General features: G+C 46.1%; 1 protein-coding gene across 11 annotated transcripts in view; it reads left to right on the plus strand.

The window, feature by feature from the left end:
• Positions 1-19,143, plus strand: part of FBXW11 (F-box and WD repeat domain containing 11) — a 104,333-nt gene extending 85,190 nt beyond the window's left edge. For all 11 annotated transcript variants that reach the window (XM_006104132.2, XM_006104133.2, XM_006104135.2 and 8 more), the window contains 8 exons: positions 2,284-2,421; positions 5,116-5,234; positions 6,841-7,090; positions 8,946-9,064; positions 10,843-10,953; positions 11,775-11,853; positions 12,878-13,063; positions 16,690-19,143. In XM_006104132.2, coding sequence (XP_006104194.1) covers positions 2,284-2,421; positions 5,116-5,234; positions 6,841-7,090; positions 8,946-9,064; positions 10,843-10,953; positions 11,775-11,853; positions 12,878-13,039 — 978 coding nt within the window. In that variant the 3' untranslated portion in view covers positions 13,040-13,063; positions 16,690-19,143. The remainder of the gene's footprint in view (positions 1-2,283; positions 2,422-5,115; positions 5,235-6,840; positions 7,091-8,945; positions 9,065-10,842; positions 10,954-11,774; positions 11,854-12,877; positions 13,064-16,689) is intronic.
• The last annotated feature ends 1,342 nt before the right edge of the window (positions 19,144-20,485 follow it).

Raw genomic sequence — 20,485 nt, forward strand, 5'->3', positions numbered from 1 at the left:
AGAGTTGAGGTCGTCACATAAGTGGCAGGCAGTATTTTGGGCCGGCACAGTCAGCAGGATGTCTGCCTGCTTCTGTGGGTGGCCTCGGGCCTGGGAAGCGGAATTAGAACCGGGGCGGCGTGCAGCAGGGCAGTCCACTCCCTGGGCCGCTTTCATGTCGCTCTCCTGGCATTTTGAAACAAACACTTGTTTGGGGATTAAGAAACCTAATAATTTTGGAAGCAGCTCGAAGTGGGGCTTCCTAAAATGATCCATCAAGAATAATTGGCAGACTTTCTCTCTTAAAATTCAGATTGTGGATTAGAAAATGAGGCTCTTCCCAAGCATTGAGCAGCAGAGCCATTTTCTGACTTCCATTCGACTTAGAACGTGAGCTTTCGAGAGGCCTGGCGTCTGCCTCTTGTCTGAGGATCGGAGATAGAGAACGTGGCTCAGCCTTTCCTGTCGGGTGTGCTCTGTCCAGGCGTAGGCTGACCGCATAGCCTCACCCCAGCTCCTCTCTGTTGTGTGGCTTTAGGTACAAAGATTATAACCAAGTCACCCAGTTTCAGAAAACATTATAGAGTAAAGGGAGAACGTAACATGCAGGAAATTCTTTTTGGTTTGAGGAGTCCCCGCTCCCTTTTTTAAAAAAATGTTTTCCAAACATTTCCAAAATGTGATGGTAAATGTGCTTTTTCATTCATTGAAATATAGAGCAACAAAGCTACTTATTGATTCAATAATATTTTAAAAATTGTGTATATTTTGAACTAAGAACAGCTATATGAATTTTTAAAATAACACCTGGGGTGTGTTTGTGTGTGTGTGTGTGTGAGAGAGAGAGAGAGAGAGATGTTACATATTCATCTCTGGAATACTTGGGTTCATATGGAGTAATGCATTCTGCCACAGCTCTGAGCCCATGGGGTGTAGCCTGAACACGGTAACCACTGCTGAGAGTCACTGGCCATGAATAAGGCTTGTTGCCAGTACACCTGCTTCCTAGTCAGCATTTTCCTGGTCTGCTTTAGCATGCCGAGGTGGCTCAGTCACATCTGAAAGACACGATTTCTCTAAACGATTCCAAGCACTGAGTTCAGGGTAAGAAATTCTTCATATTCTGGGCCCCTTTTTTAAAAGGTTGCTTACACAGACAGAACTGTTGTCTACCTTGATAGCAGTGGCAGAAGTTTGGTTTGGGCATGTGCTCTTATGTCTGACACTTTACAAACTCACTAGAGGTGATGCTGCCGGCTCAGGATTGGTTGCCTCCCGCATGCACTCCTACTGGGGCTGGGGAACCTGCAACTGAGGTATGTGCCCTTGACCAGGAATCGAACCCATGATCCTTCGGTCTGCAGGCTGACACTATAACCACTGAGCCACACCGGCCAGGGCTGCATATCTTAGCGGGAAAAGTGTGGACTTAGAGTCAGGAAGAATGGGTGTGATTTCCAGCTCATCCCATTACTAGTTTTATGGGCTCAAGCAAATTAAACTCCTTCCTTGTTTAAAAAAGGGAAATAATAAGAATTTCCTTCCAAGGCCAATTCGTGGATCATTTAACCAAATAAACATGTTTGGAGTATACCCAGTTCCAGATCCTGTGCCCAGGTCCTGGCGCGGTGCCGCTCTTGAAAGCAGAGTGCTTCCTGTTGATCATTTAGTGCCTAGGGCCTAGCACAGCTAGTACCTGGAATACACTGGCCTGTTGGTAAGTGTGGCGTGAATGATGAAAGATGAGAGCTCAGGGCTGCAATGTGCCGTTCTTGTTTGAAGGAGCTTCAGTCTGGAGGAAGATTAAAAATGGAAAACATAAATTTTCTCGATAATAGTTGGCCTGTAGTAGCTTTCAATATCTTTTCTCAATGATCAAGACGATGCTTTGGATGGATACACAGATTTCTCAGTATAAGCTTAATATTGTTGGGGTCTTCCGCCAAATATTTTAATTGGTATTAGAGAGGGACCCAATGGGTTACTATTTATTTGTATGTTTTGGATGCAAATGGCATTCTTGAAACATTCCGAGCTCTGTCTAGGCCTTTTTCTTTTTTTTTAAATCCAACCCAAACTCATTGGAAATCCTGTGATAGTTGCCAGAAGGGCAGGGAACATTTGAGAAAAAACATTGTTGGGCTAATGTCTTACTTGGAAAAGAACATGATTCCTATCCACAGACAGTTACGCAAACCAAGATGGGTAGCGGTGGTATGCCGTTTCTGGAAGCAATGCCAGAGCCGGAGCCTAATAGAATAGTTGATTCACAAAAACTCATTTGTTGCCTCCTTTCTCCCCCAGACTATAGAATCTAACTGGCGGTGTGGACGACACAACTTGCAGAGGATTCAGTGCCGCTCTGAAAATAGTAAAGGTGTCTACTGTTTACAGTACGATGATGAAAAGATTATCAGTGGGCTACGAGACAATTCTATTAAGGTGAATAACTATTTTGAATGCATTATCTTTAGAATTGTGATTACACGTTCGACACTAGAAGTGACAATCTCTTCATTTATTCCAGATTATGGTTCTAGAGAGCTAGAAGCAGAGCATTTCCTGCACTCATACTAGACCCCTGGGTTCTCTCACTTCCTACCCTTCTCTAAGCACATGTATGTTCTCTATTCTGTATTAGGGCACCTGGGAAAAATACCTCAGTAGTACAGGACTCTTGATGACTTTGTGTGCTAGCGAAAGTGTTGCTAATTTGCCTGGAAATCAGTCATTACCTTTTATGACTTCTGAGAAAGGCTCAGATGATAACAATTTAGATTACCTTTCAGTAGATAAACTGGATTATAGCTGTGTTTAATGTTTGGCGGCTGATCTGACAGATTTTGTTTTACATTGTTTATAGCTTATTTTCTCATTGAAGGAAACACTGCAGGGTTGTTGGGTGTTGTTTTTAGTTCTGATTTATCTACAGGAAAATGCACTTGTTTTGGTGTGAAGCTGTTTGACAGCAAAAGCAATTGTGTAACCACAACAATATGCAAGATACAGAACAGTTTCATCCTCCCCAGATGTTCCCTTGTCCTGCCCCTTTGTGTCCGACTCTTCCCATTCTTCCCCTAGGCCCGTGGTCGGCAAACTGCAGCTCGCGAGCCACATGCGGCTCTTTGGCCCCTTGAGTGTGGCTCTTCCTAAGGCTTAGGAGTACCCTAATTAAGTTAATAACAACGTACCTACCTATATAGTTTTAAGTTTAAAAAATTTGGCTCTCAAAAGAAATTTCAATCGTTGTACTGTTGATATTTGGCTCTGTTGACTAATGAGTTTGCCGACCACTGTTCTAGGCACTGGCCACCGTTGGTGTTTCCGTCCCTGTAATTTTGCCTTTTCAGGAATATCCTCTAAGTGGACTACAGAGTGTGTAACCTTTTGAGTGTGGCTTCTTACACTTGGCATAGTGCATTGGAGTTCCGTCTGTGTGGCTGCATTAGCGATGGTTGGTTGCTTGTCATTGCGGGTGGGGCTCCATTTTGTGGGTGCATCACAGTGAGCTTATCCATGTACCTGGTGAAGGGCATTTGTGTGTCTCGTTTCTCAGTTATGAGTAAAGTCACCGTAAACGTGCAGGTAAGTTTGTGAGAGCGTAAGTTTTCACTTCATTTGAGGAAAATCCCAGGAGTAAGATTGCTGACTCAGATGCTAAGTGTGATGTTTTACTTGCTCAGGAGCTGCTAAGCGGTTTTCCAAAGCAGCAATGCCATCGCACGTTCCCGGTGGCGATGTGGGAGAGCCCCTTTGCTCTGCCTCCTGTCAGCACTTGGTAGTCTCACTTTCTGACATTAGCCCTTCTCATAGGTGTGTGCCGGCCTCATTTTACTTGCCCCGTGGCTGAGAGTTCTTTACATATTCTGCATGCAAGTCCTTTGTCAGATATATTTTGCAAATATTTTCTTACAATCAGGGACTTATCTTTTCATTTTCTTAATGGTAGATTTTAATTTTGATGAAATCCAGTTTTATCAATTTTTTTCTCTTATGAATCGTGCTAAGAAGTCTTCCACTGAGCTTTTTGAATCTGTAAATTTATGTATTTCAGTCACCAAATTTCAGAAGTTTTTGGCTCTTGCCTTTTCAAATATCTTTTCTTCACCAGTAGTTTCTGTTTCTTTGCTGAGAGCCTCTCTCTTGTCATTCACATCGAACATGTTACTGTGCCTCATGAGAAGAGTTCCAGTAGCTGCTGGGAAGTCTTGGCCGTGACATCTGGGTGATCGCCAGCCTGTTGTTTGTGGTTGATTGTCTCTTCCCCTGAGAATCCATCACTTTTCTTGGTGTTTGTAAGATACTAAGTTTGGATTGTAGCTTGGACAGTATGGGTGTTACATTGTGAAGACTTTGCAGCCTGTTACAAGCCTCTGGAGAAAATGTCTGCGTGTGTTTGAAGCAGGTGGTTAACCTCGTCGGCCTCAGAACACGAACTGAATTTCGTTGTGACTTCAGCAGAGAGGGAGTTAGAAGGTTTGGAAGGATTCAGATATCTTCTCTGCTTCTCAAAGCCTTTATCACTTACCACTGGGTCTGTCTTGGGCTTGCACTGCCCAGGGCTTGGTCTGAGACTTCAGCGGCAGCTTCGTATCAGTTCACTTCTCGCCGCCTTGCTGCGCTGTGCAGTCTGTCCTGTGTATGCACAGCTCCATCATGCCTGGTGGATTAAAGGGCCTTTTCTTTCCAGATCTTTTCTCTTTTGGATTTCCCTATCTCTTCTGCCCACAGGGATCCTTTTTTCCCTTTTACTCTGGCTAGAAAATGGGGTTTCTCTTGGAATTTTAGTTACCTGTGCCACTGCTCTGTGGTGCGTCTTCATGACTGGGGCCTGTTCTTGAAGCGAAGCCACGTGAGAAGAGGGGAAATGGGGCCTCCACACATGCTTTGGGCCCAGGGATCCCTTCCCCAGTCCTCTGTCTAGAAAGAATGGTTTCACTCAAATTCTAACGGCCTCTGCTGCTAGTTCACATGCAGCCCCCGACCCAGGGAAGGTACTCAGTGCTGCCTCTTTCCCTCCCGCATGTCCCACCTGTGTGATGGTTAACTCCCTTATTTGCTGTAACAGGTTTGTTTTATTTTATGATTCAAGAAATAAGGTGAGACAGAAACACTGATCTGATCTTATCTCAATAGATTTGGGACAAAACCAGCCTGGAATGTTTGAAAGTGTTGACGGGGCACACGGGCTCCGTCCTGTGTCTGCAGTACGATGAACGTGTCATTGTGACCGGCTCCTCGGACTCCACAGTGAGGTGAGTGCGTGGCTCAGCGGTCTGAGCTTGAGCTCCTCCCAGGAGCAGACTGAGAGCCGCACCTCCTCTCCGTATGCTCTGTGTGCTGTAGTTCAGGACCACTCGGGTGTGGGTGTAGCTGCATTTTGTGAAGTAGGTCCTGTCCCCATCGCCACATAGTATAGAGAGGGCACCATGCTTTCCTACGAGCACACTGCCTGCTGCAGGCCGGCTCCCCCGGGGGCCGTGCTCCAGAGCAGAGAGGAGGCAGGGGCTCTCCGAGGGGCTGTGGTGGGAATAGCCTACAAAGTGAAAGAATCAGCAACAGCTGTTCGCGGAACCTTTCCAGGGCCACAGAGAGTGCTAGGTGTTTTGTGGACTCTTATCCTATTGAATTCTCACATCACCCTTTCTAGTAGGTAGATACTGTCTTCTGTTTTTGCAGATGTACAAGGAAACAGATCAGAGAGGTTAAGCAATTTGCTCAGAGTCACATAGTTAATCTGAGCTTTGAATTTATATCATTTAAGACTGTCTTCATATTGCGTAGACTTTCCAGTAATGGCAACACTTGTTTTCAGATGCCACCCCGGGGCAGAGTGACGAGGCTGGTAATGGCAGTGCTCCCTCTCAGAAGGGAGGTGGTGACTGCTGGTTGGAAGTTGGGAGAGTAGAAAGGAAACGTGTTGGGATCCACTCCTAAACCACTGGGACAAGGACATTTCCACACCCCGTGGCTGTGGTCTGGGGTGGGGAGGGTTCATCAGGGTGAAGCCCTGGCTGCGGCTGGTGGCTGGGGAAGCACGTCCTCTGAGGGGAGGGCACCGCTCTCCTACGGACCGGAAGTCGTGACGTCTCATCCATCCCACACCATCTACTCGCCCAGCAACTTCGAGTCAGAGACTGAAGAGGATGTGCCCAGAGACACCCAGGGACTGGAGCAGCCACCTGATGTCAGTGTCCTCTCCCTGGCAGGGCTCCCAGGCCCCTGTTTCTGCTGTAGGTCACGTTTCAGCCTGAGAAGCCCGAGTTTTCCCTCCTGCTCTGCATCAGCTTGACCTCTTGGGAGACCGTGGCTACAGAAAAGCTATGATGTGAAAGGGCTGCCCCTAAGCACCCCATATCTCAAGGGTGAACCAACTGGGAGGCACTGGCTTTGTCCATAAAGCCATTGGGTGAATAGATGGTTGTGGGGTTGATGAGACTCCATGACTTACAGTCCATTAGGTTCCAGGCCTCTCAAAGGTCAAAAAGACCTTAACTGTCCTCAGTTCTCCATCCACCAAGCCCCTTCCCGTCACCTCAGACTCACTGCAACGCCCACTTATTTGAAGAGTCTTTTTTTTTTTACCATCAGTACAAACCTGCAGGCACAATCCATAAACACCCGACTGTCACATAAACCTACACCTGAGCAGAGCCAGACTTGGCCGCCTTCTTTTGAAACACTTCTCAGCAAACAGAGAAACTGCTCCTTTTAGCTTGTACTTAGGTGTCAGGTCCCAGTCACCAAAGACAAGTCGAGTCCACACCGCCCAGCCTGCTACAAGAATGGGCCCAGAGCGCGGGTGCCACGCGCTCCCGGTTGTCTCCGTAGGTCAGCATTGTGCTTTCTGTTCTCATCTAGAGTCTGGGATGTGAACACGGGCGAGGTTCTGAACACGTTGATCCACCACAATGAGGCCGTCCTGCACTTACGCTTCAGCAATGGGCTGATGGTGACCTGCTCCAAGGACCGCTCCATCGCGGTGTGGGACATGGCTTCTGCCACCGACATCACTTTGCGCCGTGTCCTGGTTGGCCACCGCGCTGCTGTCAATGTAGTGGACTTTGATGATAAGTACATCGTGTCTGCCTCTGGTGACAGAACCATCAAAGTAAGTGTATCTGCTTCCTTCTGTCTCTTAGAATGGAGGGAGAGCAGGAGTGGCTACCCCAGCCTGGTACTTCTCAAGATCTTTATTCTCCTCCATTGCGCTTAGCAGCCCCTGAAGCCACCCCATTCTACATGCTCCTTTAGTTATAGGACGGGAGGGGGATAGGGTCATGGGACCAGGAAAGAGAGCAGTCCTTTATTTCATGAAGTGACTTTGCCGGTGGCTTTTATAAGGGGACAAGAACTAACCTATTGAACATGTTCCATGTGCTCGGAGCTTGTACGTCACCACCTCGTGTCACCCTCCTGGCACACTGTTGAGGAGGTATCGCCTCCATTGTACGATGTGGCTCAGTGAGTGAAGAACTACACCTGAGACCACACAGCTGGCTAGCGGCAGAGCTGAGATTGGATTCAGGCACCTGATTGTGAGAGCCAAGCCTGTCATGCCGCAGACCCGGGGCTGCTGCTAGAGATGTGATGGGAACAACACATGTCCCTGTCTTCAGGAAGCTCAGCATGTGGGCAGCAGACATGTGACAAGCAGTTGCTGTAGTCTAGGGTGACCCACAGGATCAATATCCATTTAATTTTTTAAAAATCTAGCTTTCTTACATTTTTATAACAACATTATTAAAATAATTCACATACCATGGGATCCATAATTTTAAAGCACACAGTCCATGGCCTTCAGTCTATTTACAGTGCTGTGTGACCATAACTAGTTCCGGACGTTTCCAGTCGCCTCCAAAAGAGCTCAGACCCATTAGCGCTCAACCCCTCTTTCCTTCCCTCATCCCTGGCTGCCTCGAGTCTACTTTCCGTCCATGGATTTGCCGTCTGGGCATTTCTTACAAATGGAATCATACAATATGAAGCCTTTTGTGTCTGGCTTCTTTCACTTAGTGTATTGCTATCAAGGTCCACCCATAGACATTGTACATGTAACAGTATTTCATTTCTTCTGATGACTGAATAAAATTTCATTGGATGGATGTGCTGCATTTTGTTTATCCATTCATCAGTAGATGGGCATTTTGGTTGTTTATACATGATCTATTATGAATAATGCTGCCATAAACATTTGTGCAGACATATATTTTCAATTCTTTTGGGATGATAACTCTGTGTTTAAGTTTTGCCAAACGGTTTTCCAAAATGGCTACACCAGTTTACAATCTCACCAGCAATATATGAATATTTGAAATTGGCTAAAAACCAAACAAACAAAAAAACCCCTTCTTTTTATGACCTGCACTAAACAGCATTCTAGTATGTGTCACCCCACAGATCACAGACTAGGTCACATCATACATTACATTGTGTGAACAGCTAGGATTTGTATGAGGTAATCCACTCACTGCTCAGCCACACCATTGGTACAAGACCAGTGCCTGGAAGTCAAGAGGGCCTGGGCCTTAATCAGCGCTTGAATAATAGCAGCCTGGAGGAATTCTCCATATCGGCTCAACACTTGGTATTGTCTGGCTTTTTATTACAGTTATCCTAGTGCAGCGGTTCTCAACCTGTGGGTTGCGACCCCTTTGGCGGTCGAACGACCCTTTCACAGGGGTCGCCTAAGACCATCCTCTGGGCAGCTGAGTGTCTGAGCCCTCCAGGAGCCGGTCTCTTTGTGAAGATCTCAAGGCTTGGAGACCTCACCGCCTCCCTTTGTATTTCATTCCAGTTTTATCACTCAGCAGCCAAGAAAGCTTGATTCTGTCTCATCTGGCCCCCCGCCTCCCAGCGCTGTCTCATAGTCAAGTATTTTGATCCTTCCTGGAGCTCTGACTTTCTGAGAAAGGTATATTGTGAGGGGACTTTTCTGTACTCATTCTGTTGCTAATTTCTTACAGGTCTGGAGTACGAGTACCTGTGAATTTGTTCGCACTCTGAATGGGCACAAGCGAGGCATTGCCTGTCTCCAGTACAGGGACCGGCTGGTTGTTAGTGGATCATCAGATAATACCATCAGGTGGGTAGAAGCTCGGTGCCAACAGGGCAGGCGGGGTGGTTTCTGCCCTAGTGTTGACTCATCTCCCACTCCTAAAGCTCCAAAGACTCAGAGGCTTTGGGGTGCTTCAGATAAGAAAACTTTAACTTTTTATTCATCTGTTTGGCTCTGCTCACTGACGTGGGTCAGCTGTCTTCTTCCAAGATTCCCCCACTGCACAGGGCTTTGTGACCTTAGCTCTACAAGATCACCTAATACCAGAACACTCAGACAGAGCGTGCTCCGCCAGCCTGGCTCTGCTTGCCCTGCCTCAGCGCCTGCCTCCCTCCCCACTCGGGGGCGGTACCTTACTGGCTCTCCCAGGACGGTGATACAGAATCATCCACTCCTGTTTGGTCATCTATTTCATTTCCTTTTTTCTTCCCAACACTCAGTGTCCTTGCTTTCTAATAAATCTGACCATCCTTTAAATCTTATTAGAGCTTGTCTTAAATATCTATTTAAGTATCCCAAGTCATTCCCCCTGCCCCAGTTTATGCTATAGCAATATATGTGTGTATATATATATCCAAATTATCTAATGTTTGGGCAAAATAAAGGTTGGGCTCGATTATTTGAGAAAGGGAGGGAGGGAAGGGAGAAAGGGCGGGGCTCTAACTGCTATCAGTTTTTTTTTTTTTTAAGATTTTTAAAAAATTGATTTTTACAGAAAGAGGAAGGGAAGGGCGGAGGGGGGGGGGAGGGAGAGAGAGAGAGAGAAACATCAATGTGAGAGCAGAACATGTCTCCTGTATGCACCCTACTGGGGATTGAGCCTGCAACCCGGGCCTGTACCCTGACCAGGAACCAGCCTGGCCACCTTTTAGTGCATTGGACAAAGCCCGAGCAGCTGAGCCACACCGGCCAGGGCTGCTCTAAGTCTTCTTTTAAGCTTTAAGATGTCATAAAAGTCACTTTAGTACTTGAATCTTGGTTCTGTTGTATTAATGGTGCTTTCTAGTAGTATTTCAGCAATAAACAATCCTTAGCGTCCTCATTGGAATCTCTGAGGTTTTACAAAATAGCATGTGTATTGCACTACAGTTCCCAGGAGGGAACCACTTTGGACTTGGAGGCAGTGCTCACAGTGGGTTCGAGAAGCCATCGTCACTGACACTGGTGGAGAGATTGGCTGAGGGCGGCTGTGGTGAACTGTTCACTAGAAGTTCATTACAGAATTTATTTGCTAACTTTGTTTTGTGTGCGTTCCATTGCTGTGATTTCTTTTTGCAAATAATGCAGAAAAATCAATGATCATAGAAACAAATTTTATTTCCAGAACTGTTATATAATTCATATACAGAAAAAAGGCTAACTGTGTATATTTATATACTGGGTTTGTATTTCCAAGGCACTGCATTTAGCTCGAGTCTCCCACTTTGACCTTGAATCTGGGCAGCCCCAGGATGCAGTACATACCCAGACGGAGACCACCGTGCTGGCGCTCGGCTCCCTGGGCCTCGTGGACCCCGGGCTGGGAGTGCCTGGGGTGGAATTCTCTTATTTGTTTAGTAACATACGCATGTGATTTTAAAAGTTTCAAACTGTGTAAAAGGAAATATAATGAAAAGTAAGGCTTCCTCCCAAGTTAGTGCTTAAAAACACACCAGTGGCCTAAGTGTACATTAATGTGTAGTGTGGGCTGGGAGTGAGATAGAAATAAGAATTCCAGAGGAGGGAAGTCATATGTGGGCAGATACGAAGATCGTGCGGGCGGTGTGGTCACGTGCGAGGGTTTCACGGAGCTCTTTTCCTTCAAGGCTGTGGGACATTGAATGTGGCGCCTGCTTAAGAGTCCTAGAGGGACATGAAGAGCTGGTGCGGTGCATCCGGTTCGACAACAAGAGGATTGTCAGTGGGGCCTATGACGGGTGGGTATTTCACATCCAATGCTCTGCTGTGCCTGCGTCAGGAGGGAAAGGGCTGCCCCTCACGCAGCTGTGGGTGCAGGTCCTGTGCTGGGCAGGTTCTGTGTATGGAGGGGTGGCAGTTGTTATTACACCACTTGGTCAAGTGAGGCCACTCAGGCCCCAAATCCCACAGTGGCAGAGCTCCGAGGCTCCTACACGTATGCCTTTCGCCATTATTGTAAACCAGGAGTAGCTTAGGTTGTGCAGGAATTCCGTTCTTTGCCTTACACCAGGCGTGGGGTCCCCTCCCCTCCCCCCAGTTCAGGGGTACATTTCTTTTGCCCTTCTGGTGAATTGAACAGATCCTCTTTTAAAAGCTTCACGACTTTTTAAATGAGCAAATGGCAACTGTAAACCTTTCAAGATGACCTGCTATATACTTCACAAGTGGGTCAGGTGGTCTGTTTACACTCCTGTTAGTAACTGGGAGCATTTGCCTCGTTGGCAGAAAGGCATCCTTGGAATGTCACAGCCCCAGCTCTGTCCGCAGCACCCACTCAGCCAGGGAGGGCCCTGATTAATGCCTTTGCTGACATAGAGGATCAAGTCAGGGGCTGAATTGAGATAACTGGAAGTTGTTTCTTGTCTCCCTTAAAAATTCTTCTGTGCCATTCCTGCAAGTCTGGGACCGTGTGGTGGTTTAGATAACTTGTCAGAACATAGCATGCTCCCCGTTAATGTTTCCAGTGGGCAATTCAAAGGCACTCCGCTGTCGAGGAAACGCTGGACGGTATTGAAAATGTTCGCTTTTCCACTCATCGCCATCTCATTGTCCTTTCCAGGAAAATTAAAGTTTGGGACTTGCAAGCTGCTCTCGACCCGCGAGCCCCAGCAAGCACGCTGTGTTTGCGCACATTGGTGGTATGTGACCTGCCGACACGGGAAGTGGTTCCCTGAGCTGGGGGCTGGCCGCCTGCACAGAAGCCGCCTGGGTAGCCCCAGGAAGCTGTGTCTTCAGAGAAAGGCGCCCTCCTGTTCATTGGTCTGGCCCACATCAGAGACCTTGACATTGACATTCCCAGTGCAGCGAGCCCTCCCCTCAGGAGCTTTCCTACGGCCCGCGCTGTGAAGCAGGTTCCTCCTTTACGGGTGGACTGATCTCCTCGCAGAGCAAAACCTGGTTCCTACCTGAGGTGTGGGGGGTGTTAATGTGGGTCCTGGGTTATGTTACCCTTTTCAGACAGCACATTTTTGTACTGTTGTGATGGAATTCCCCTCAGTCTACATTCTATGGATTATTGCTTTGACATACAGGAGTACTTTATTTTTATATGTTAATCTTATTTTTGCAGTTTTACCAAGCACATTATTTCTCATAGTCTGCTCACCTTTGTTGTATTTTTTGAGAGATAGTTGCTTGAAAATACTGCTATTTTCCCTATTTTCAATAGTTCTCCCTTTTATTTTTGTGTCTTCCCTCCGGGCACTGACTGGAACATGCAGAACTGTAGTAGGGCCGTTCTCATCTTGGTTTTCACGGGAATGCTTCTCCTAGTTCACCATCAACTCTGACGTTGGCTGTGGTTTGAGTAGTCCTGGTCCCGTTCACACCACTCTCCTGGTCCAGTTTGCACCATGTTCAAGAACGGGCATTGCACATTATCACTCACCTTCCTGACCTTTCTAAGACCGGCTGTGCACGATCACTGATGTACTAACGGGCCGGGACCTGGGATACAGAGTCTGGTTAAAGAAGAGGCCGAGAAGGGGAAGCAGTGAGGGTGCCGAGGGCGAGGACAGCACTCCGTGGGCTCCGTGGGCTCCGTGGGCTCCGGGGACTTGTTAGGAGCCTGGATATGGAGCTGCCTTCCCGCCTGTGCCGTCCCTGCTGGGGTTCTGAGGGATGGGAAGGCCTCACTTCCTCATCCAGTGTTCTCTTCCACAGGAGCATTCTGGACGTGTGTTTCGGCTCCAGTTTGATGAATTTCAGATCATCAGCAGCTCCCACGACGACACTATTTTGATTTGGGATTTCTTAAATGTGCCTCCCAGTGCCCAGAATGAGACCCGTTCTCCCTCCAGAACATACACTTACATCTCCAGATAACAGTCTGCACTTTACCCGTTTCAGGTGAGTGCTCCTCCAGGTAATGCTGCTGATTGGAATCACCGTGTGGGGGGTTGGGGGGGGGGAGAGACTTGTGTGGCTTGGTTCCTTTCTCAGGGATAGGAACCAGGGTGAGATGCCAGTGAGTGCAGGTAGTCGCTTCAGCAAACAAAGACAAAACTCAGTGAGCAGTGGGAACAAACTGTCCAGACTGGCACAGCCAGCGACTACATCTGCGTCCCTCACCCAGACGGGTGCCAGGTGTGCACGTCCCTCCGCCCGGCCCTTCCACCTCTGCTCGGCCTCTCGTGGGTTTTTAATCAGTTTGCTGAGGGGTGATTTCTGTAAAATAGGCTGTACTGTCTGACACGTTTTTACAAATGTGTGCATTTCTGCAGCTGCCTCCACAGTCAAGATAGAGACATCCTGTGACCCCAGAGCGTTCCCTGTGTCCTGACCCTCCCCCAGACTTACCCCGCTGGCCTGCTCTCTCACTAGCCACAGCTCTCGACATGTAGCCAGGACGACTTGGGAACGGAATTTTAAATTATATTTTAATTGGATTTTTAATTATGTTTAATTGTACTTTATTTAAACTCATATTTAAATAGTTACATGCAGCTAGTGACTGTTTTTGGACCAGTGTAGTTTTATATTTAACTTTTACATTTACGTCTCTGTCCCAGTTAGAGTAACATTTGTGTGTGGTGTGAGGTAGGAGGTGGTGGTTCTTGTTTTCACGCAGTTAGCTAGCTGTCCCTGCGCTGAGTAAAGACGTTCCTCTTCCCACTGAATTGCTTTGGCACCTGGGTCCCCAAATCAGGTGACCACTGACTTGTACTCCTGTTTCTGGACTCTATTCTCTTGTGTGGCTGTGTGGCTCTCCTTTTGCCAATACCACATTATGTAATAAATCTTCCAACTTAAAAAAAACACCACTGTTTTAACTATTCTAGGTCCTTTAGGGTTTCACGTTCAATTTTGAATTGGATTGTCAAATCCTATGAAAATGGCTGCTGTGGTTATGATTAGGACTCCATTGACTCTAAAGATCATTTTGGGGAGAATTTTCATCTTAACACTTTATTGAGTCTTCCAACCCATAACACGGTATAGCTCTATTATTTAGGTCTTCTTCAGTTTCCTTAAGCAGTGTTTTGCAGTTTGTTTTTTGTGGAAGTCTTGCACATGTTGTTAAACTTACTCCATTCTCAATTTTTCCTTCTGTAAGCTGTGCATTCCCCTCCGGGCATCGCTTTAGCTGCAGCCAGCCTCTGCTGGTTTTCCCACGTGAAATAGAACCTGGTCAGCAGTAGCTGTAGCTGAGCTTCTGCAGTGGATAGACTCAGGCGAGTAGGGGTGTCATAGAATAGCCTCAGGGCACCTGTGTTGTATCTTGGATGTGTGTTTAAAGAGGCACATGATAAAATTCAAGACACCCCTAGTATGTCCTCTCATACCCTTCACCCCCACCTGGCATATTTAATTGATGTAGAACATAGTAAACATTCATAAGTTGGACAACTTTTACATCTCACGTAAAAGGGTCCTGAACCAGATTCCTTTGGTTGAGGGATGAATAATGATCAGCAGTGCTGGTCTCTCATTGGCCGAGGCTGACAGAAACTGGTGGTACTGCTTCCAGGCCCTCCTCCCAATCCCTTTTAGGGAACTAAGCAGCTGCCTTGTTATGATCCACAATTATAAATCAATGGAAAAATCTTATCTGCTTTTTGAGCAGCACAAGCAACGAAACCTCAAATGTGTTTGTCTCTTCAAAGTGAATTACTTTTGACAACCTTGGCAGTCAACTTCATGGTTTTTATTGCTCTTTTCCAAATTCTTTTCACTTATTGTAACAGGAAAAAAATTATTACCATGTGATACTGTAAGATTTATGCATAATAAGAAACACTACCCTAATGATGATTTAACCTTGCAGTAAAATATTCACCCCTAAAACATTAGGTAAGAGTGTTTCTATGTCAGGAAAGCTAGCAATAGATTTATTTGCCGAGTCATTTTTAAAAATCACTAACTCGTAAGAGCTAAAGAGGCAATAGCTCTCGTTTCTCTTATAACAAGACAATATAAGATCATTTAAGAAATTAAAAAACAGGTAAACCAAAAGATGAAAATAAAACCCTACTCATGGTTCACCATTGTTAACTCCTCTGTGTACATACTGCACCTGTTTTTAAATGCTGTTTTTCTCTTTGTTGTGAAGTTATTGCATGCCTGAATTATCATTCATAATGGCAAAATAATATTTGATTATCTGGATATGTCCTGTTCCCCACCCCCACCCTTTTAGCTTTTAGCCATTATAAAATAAAACACATTATTGATTTTTTTTTGGGGGGGGGCTTAATCTTTGCCCATCCCTTTATTACCTTTGGATGTAATTCTAGAAATGTCTAGAGTGTGTGGATTAGAAGGTGTGGCATTTATAGACTTCGGGTACGTGCAGTCGTGTTGCTCTCCGGAGGAGTTCAGTTGTTTATGCTCCCCCAGCAGCGTGTGAAAGGGCCTGCTCATCTCTGGGCGTTCCTATAAAATGAATCCAGGGACTCCGAAATATCCTTCGTGGGGAGAGAGTGGCAAATGAATCTTGAATTCATTGAGAAAACTTATTTGAATTCTTGATCTTTATGAAAATGGACAACATTTTAGGAAAGTTTCCTTTAAAAAAGCAGACAAGCTAAAGAAACCACACTAACTCTAACATTCTCTCCCTCCCTCTCTCCTTCTCTCTTTCTCTCCATGTACATGTACCTCTCCCTCTCCCTCTCCCCCCCCGCCCCCTCTCTTCCCCAATAGAATTTTAGACCTAAAGGAGACTTTTAGATCTTCTAACCAATAGTTTAGTGCAGTGTTTGGAAAGGTTGTGACGCAGTAGTGATTGTGAAATCATTTGAATGGAATTTGACTTTGACGAAATTTTGAATAGGAAATGTCAGCCTGCATTGTATACACTAATGATAAGCCTTGTTTCATGAATGTTCTGCTCAGGGGGGTGTGGGTGGGTGCGTATGTCATTTATATACATGGATGAATGTAAAGGTTATGATTGAAATGTGTACTTGACTCAAAATCATGGTTAAACAATAAGAACCATTTAGTAGTCTTTTTCTCTACACTGTTGTCCTTTTATTAATGATTTCACAGAAAAGTGGTTTCTGATGATTAGCATTCTACTTAGAACCCTTGCCTTATTTACTAGCTTTGCATATTTTGTTTCCCAGTGACAGTGCCTTCAGGAGGGCGGGTGACAGGCCCTTGTAGGTTCTGGATGCCATAAAAGATTATGCGAAATGTAAAATCTGACATTAGCGTATTCTGTGATAGGCATCATTTTTAGCAGGGGCACTGAAAGGTGATGGGCTGTAGGGTCAGGCGTCCCTCTGAGTCCCCACTCCCTTAGTGACTAATGCGTGACCTGAGCCTTCGTGGTCCGACGTGACGTGGGTATGAGTGAGTGTGATCCCTGGCTGTAGCACACTCACAACTGCTGCAGCTTGTTGCTTATTTGAAAATCAGTCATGTGTTGCGTGTGTACAAGTGTGTGTCTGTGGATGGGCTGTGCTGGATTAGCTCCACGTCTAACCAGTGTCCCCATCCACACTCACTTGCGTTTGTTTTCTTTCCAGGGTTTCTATTTTTGAACTACTGGCTACATGGCTACCAAATGCCTAAGGAGTTCTTCACAGCTGAGTTATGAAGCTGGAATTGGTTCTAGACGCTGGGTAGATGCAAAGCAGCCAACTCAAGTACCGACATTTCTCACCTCCGGTTCCGGCCTCCGCTCTGAGAAGGGTACCTTAGCTTCACCGACTTCAAGTAGGACCGAAGCCCATTTCCTCCCCCATCAGTGAACAGATCTCATGCTTCACGTGTAAATTGGTCAGATAAAAGGAACATCCAGTCTGTTTTCCAGAAGTAAATCGACCGTCAGAGAAGACTTGACCTCTAATTTATATTGCTTTGCACTTTGGTCTGCTACTAAGAAACAGCATTCTTTGGTGAGATTTTGGGTGCCAAACACCTACCCAGAATGCCCAGGGCTTTCCTTTGCAGAAGTTTCCTTTTGACTGTCCACATCATTCTGAATTCTGACTTGTATTAGGAATATGTTGGACAATGGAAAAATTTCTCTGGATTGTTTTAGTAATATTTTTTGGATTCTACTTCCTTTCGGTATCATTTCTCTTAATTTAAAGAACTGTAAGCCGGTTATATTATCTCCCGACAGGTAATATAGCTCTTTTCTTTTATTAACTGTTCTTTGTACCCCAACCCGCTCCTGATACTCGGTAGAGGAACACCTTTACACATGTGCTTGCCTCCTAATTTAAATACTGTACCGCATGTAGATATGATGTACATAACAGTTTAACCTCAAGGTTGCTGGAGTCGGCCCCGTGCCTGAGACACTAATACAGAGTGTGTTCCCACGTAGCCATGGGCTGGGCTCAGAAACCGATGCCAGGGTTACTGTGGATTCCCTAGACCCTCCTGCAGTATTCATACGGTGTTTTTATTTTGTCATTGTCGTGTGTGTGTGTGTGTGTGTGTGTGTGTGTGTGTGTGGTGTTTTTAATGGGAATCTTGTTTTAAAATGTAATTTCTAAAGTTTAACACAGAATGTTTTCTTTGTGGTGTAGAATATACAATAGAGAGGTACCTGAGAATTTTTTTGTTCTTTTCCTTATAAGAACTCCTGAGTACTAGTGGTCCCTTCCCATGGTATTCATTTGACTTCACTGTCAAAAACCAGGATTCTGTGCGTTAGTAACCCTGGGGAGGGAAGAACGGGAAGGCCCTACTGACTGGCCCCGGAAATCATGCATCTGGCTCGTGGGGACGGTGGCAGGCCCCGCGTGGGAGCTGGCGTCCGCGCACCAGGTCAGGCTGGTGCCGAGGCCTGTCGAGCGGAAGGGTACTCCTGCCTGGTGCAAAGCCTCAGACTCACCAATCCCACCGTCGCCTCCGGGGTCGTTTGCTGCTGTGGCCCCGGCAGGTTCACAGGCTCTCGTGTGCTCGGCAGCCGACTGCGAATGGCTCGATCATGCTGACTGCGTGGGAAGGACTGGAGCGTCCAGCTTACCCCTTCCCCTTGCTCCGTACTAGGTTTTGATTTGCCCCTCGCCATTGTGTCCAAAGATCAAGGAACGTCAATAACATTTAAAGGACCAATAGAACCTCCTGGTGGTGAAACCTCTTCCCGTGGAAGCACACTACTCCGACAGAAGGTCCCTGGGCTCGGTGTCTTCGCGTGGGGAACGGTGTGGGGATCAACGTGTGTGTGATTTGTTTATCGGGTTGGCTTGGCTTTGTCCTTTTTTTAATACATCCTTCCCTCCCACATTACTAAATTTCTGTTCTTGAGAAATTGAGCCTCAAAGTGTAAAAAAATTGCCTCCATTCATAAGGTAGATGTTGTAAGCTTGACAGGTTGTGAAAGTGATGTAACTTTTACCGCTCTTCATCTTACAGCGCTCCTAGCGGACCGGCCGGGAGAGCCCGGGGCGGGGCGGGTGGGGAGGAGGCAATTGTGAACGAATGGACTTTCTGTTGTTTTTGCATGTTTAATATAAAGTTCTTGTTCCTTGGGAGATCATGGCCTTTGAACATGCACACGACCTTTGAATTGTGCCTACCAAATTATAGCAGGGACTTTGGCAGCCAAGGAATCCTGACTCTCTGGGAGTATAGTCATAATTCCCAGCCGTACTCTGGACTTTATTTTGCTAACCCATAATTGAGCAACTGTAAATTACTGCTATATTAATGTTTGAAAGCACTGGTTTAGTCTAATTCTAACTTGTAATTAATTATGTTTGCCAATTATCTGTTTGAAATAAATTTGTGTCTGGACAGCTATTGAAACTGTTAAATTGTACAGATATTATTCATGACAGCTTTGTACTGTGGAATGTGCTTAATAAAAAACAAAAAGTTGACCTTTGTCCAATAAATTGCTAAGTAATATCAATAAATCAAGTATGAGTATTATGCAGTACATCTAACCTGGCTTCATGCAACTGTTACTTCAGCTACTAATTCAAAGCCAATACTCTTAATAAAGTGTTGCAATGCTCTGATGTTCTGTTAAGAAATTTTTCAAGAAAACACACACACAAAAAGCAAACCTGTCATGTGCTATATTAGTAACTCAGTGACGTACAATTAAAGTTTGCAGATTTAAAGAATCATCTGCTCTGTAAAATGAGATTGAAAGCAAATTGCTTTTGGCCTGAGAACGTGGATGACATCACACCAGCCCGTGCCTTGGGGGCTGTGCTGAGAGCTAATGGGAACCTCAGGACCTGGGGCTGGTCCGACTGCTCCCCAGCTGTCTGCTTCCCACAGCGCTGCTCTGCTTCCCAACGTACTGAACAGTGGAGAAGTGGCCCCTGCCGTGTGCCCAGTGCCTCCCTGTGGGTGGATCTCTGGTTCCCGGAGAAGGGGGTGGAGGTATGAGAAGGACACTTACAGCAGCAGCATCAGACGTGCAATCGTGCGGTTTTCACGTTTGCAGATTCACACATCGCGGCTCGAGTTCTAAGTCAGAAAGAATACCGCCAGTACCTGCAGGTTCTGCTCAGAAAGTCCTGAGAAGTAGCAAGAGCTCCCCGGGTAACTAGGTTCCCCCCATTAGTCAACTGAATTGGTACTGTGGACGTTGGGAATGAAATTAGAGTATTTCCATACAGTATTGCCCCCACCCATTTTTTTAAAGTTTTTAAAATTGATTTTAGAGAGGAAGGGGAGAGTGAAAGAGAAACATTGATTTGTTCCACTGATTTATGCATTCATTAGTTGCTTCTTGTATGTGCCCTGACTGGGGATCGAACCTGTGACCTTGGTGTATTGGGATAATGCTCTACCAATTGAGCTTCCCGGCCAGGGATCCACCCATGTTTTTGTAAAAACATGTTTAAAAAATATGTAACATGCATATGGTTAAGAAAATCAACCAATTTAGTAGTATAAACCATAAAAAGATGGATAAAAAGTGATTCTTTTTTGCCCTTGACGCTCAGTCCTCAGTTATTGTTAACCAGTTGTTGGCATATCCTGCACCGAATGTTACTCTGTATGGAAGAGTGTGTGTGTAGGTGTGTGTGTGTGTGTGTGTGTAGGTGTGTGTGTGTGTAGGTGTGTGTGTGTGTGTGTAGGTGTGTGTGTGTGTGTGTAGGTGTGTGTGTGTGTGTAGGGTGTGTGTGTGTGTGTGTAGGTGTGTGTGTGTAGGTGTGTGCGTGTGTGTGTGTGTGTGTGTGTAGGTGTAGGCCTTCATGCTCAGAACTTGATTTGGGGATAATGATCCACACGCTGCTGGGTGGGAGGACCCTCGGGTGGGGGCTGGGCCTTCCTCTCTCCAGTGCTCCTACCCTCACATAGTGGGTGTTCAGGTACATACTAGTGATCTTCCTCGATACGGGG

Source organism: Myotis lucifugus, unplaced genomic scaffold, assembly GCF_000147115.1.
Source record: "Myotis lucifugus unplaced genomic scaffold, Myoluc2.0 scaffold_546, whole genome shotgun sequence".
In the NCBI taxonomy this organism is placed as follows: Eukaryota; Metazoa; Chordata; class Mammalia; order Chiroptera; family Vespertilionidae; genus Myotis; species Myotis lucifugus.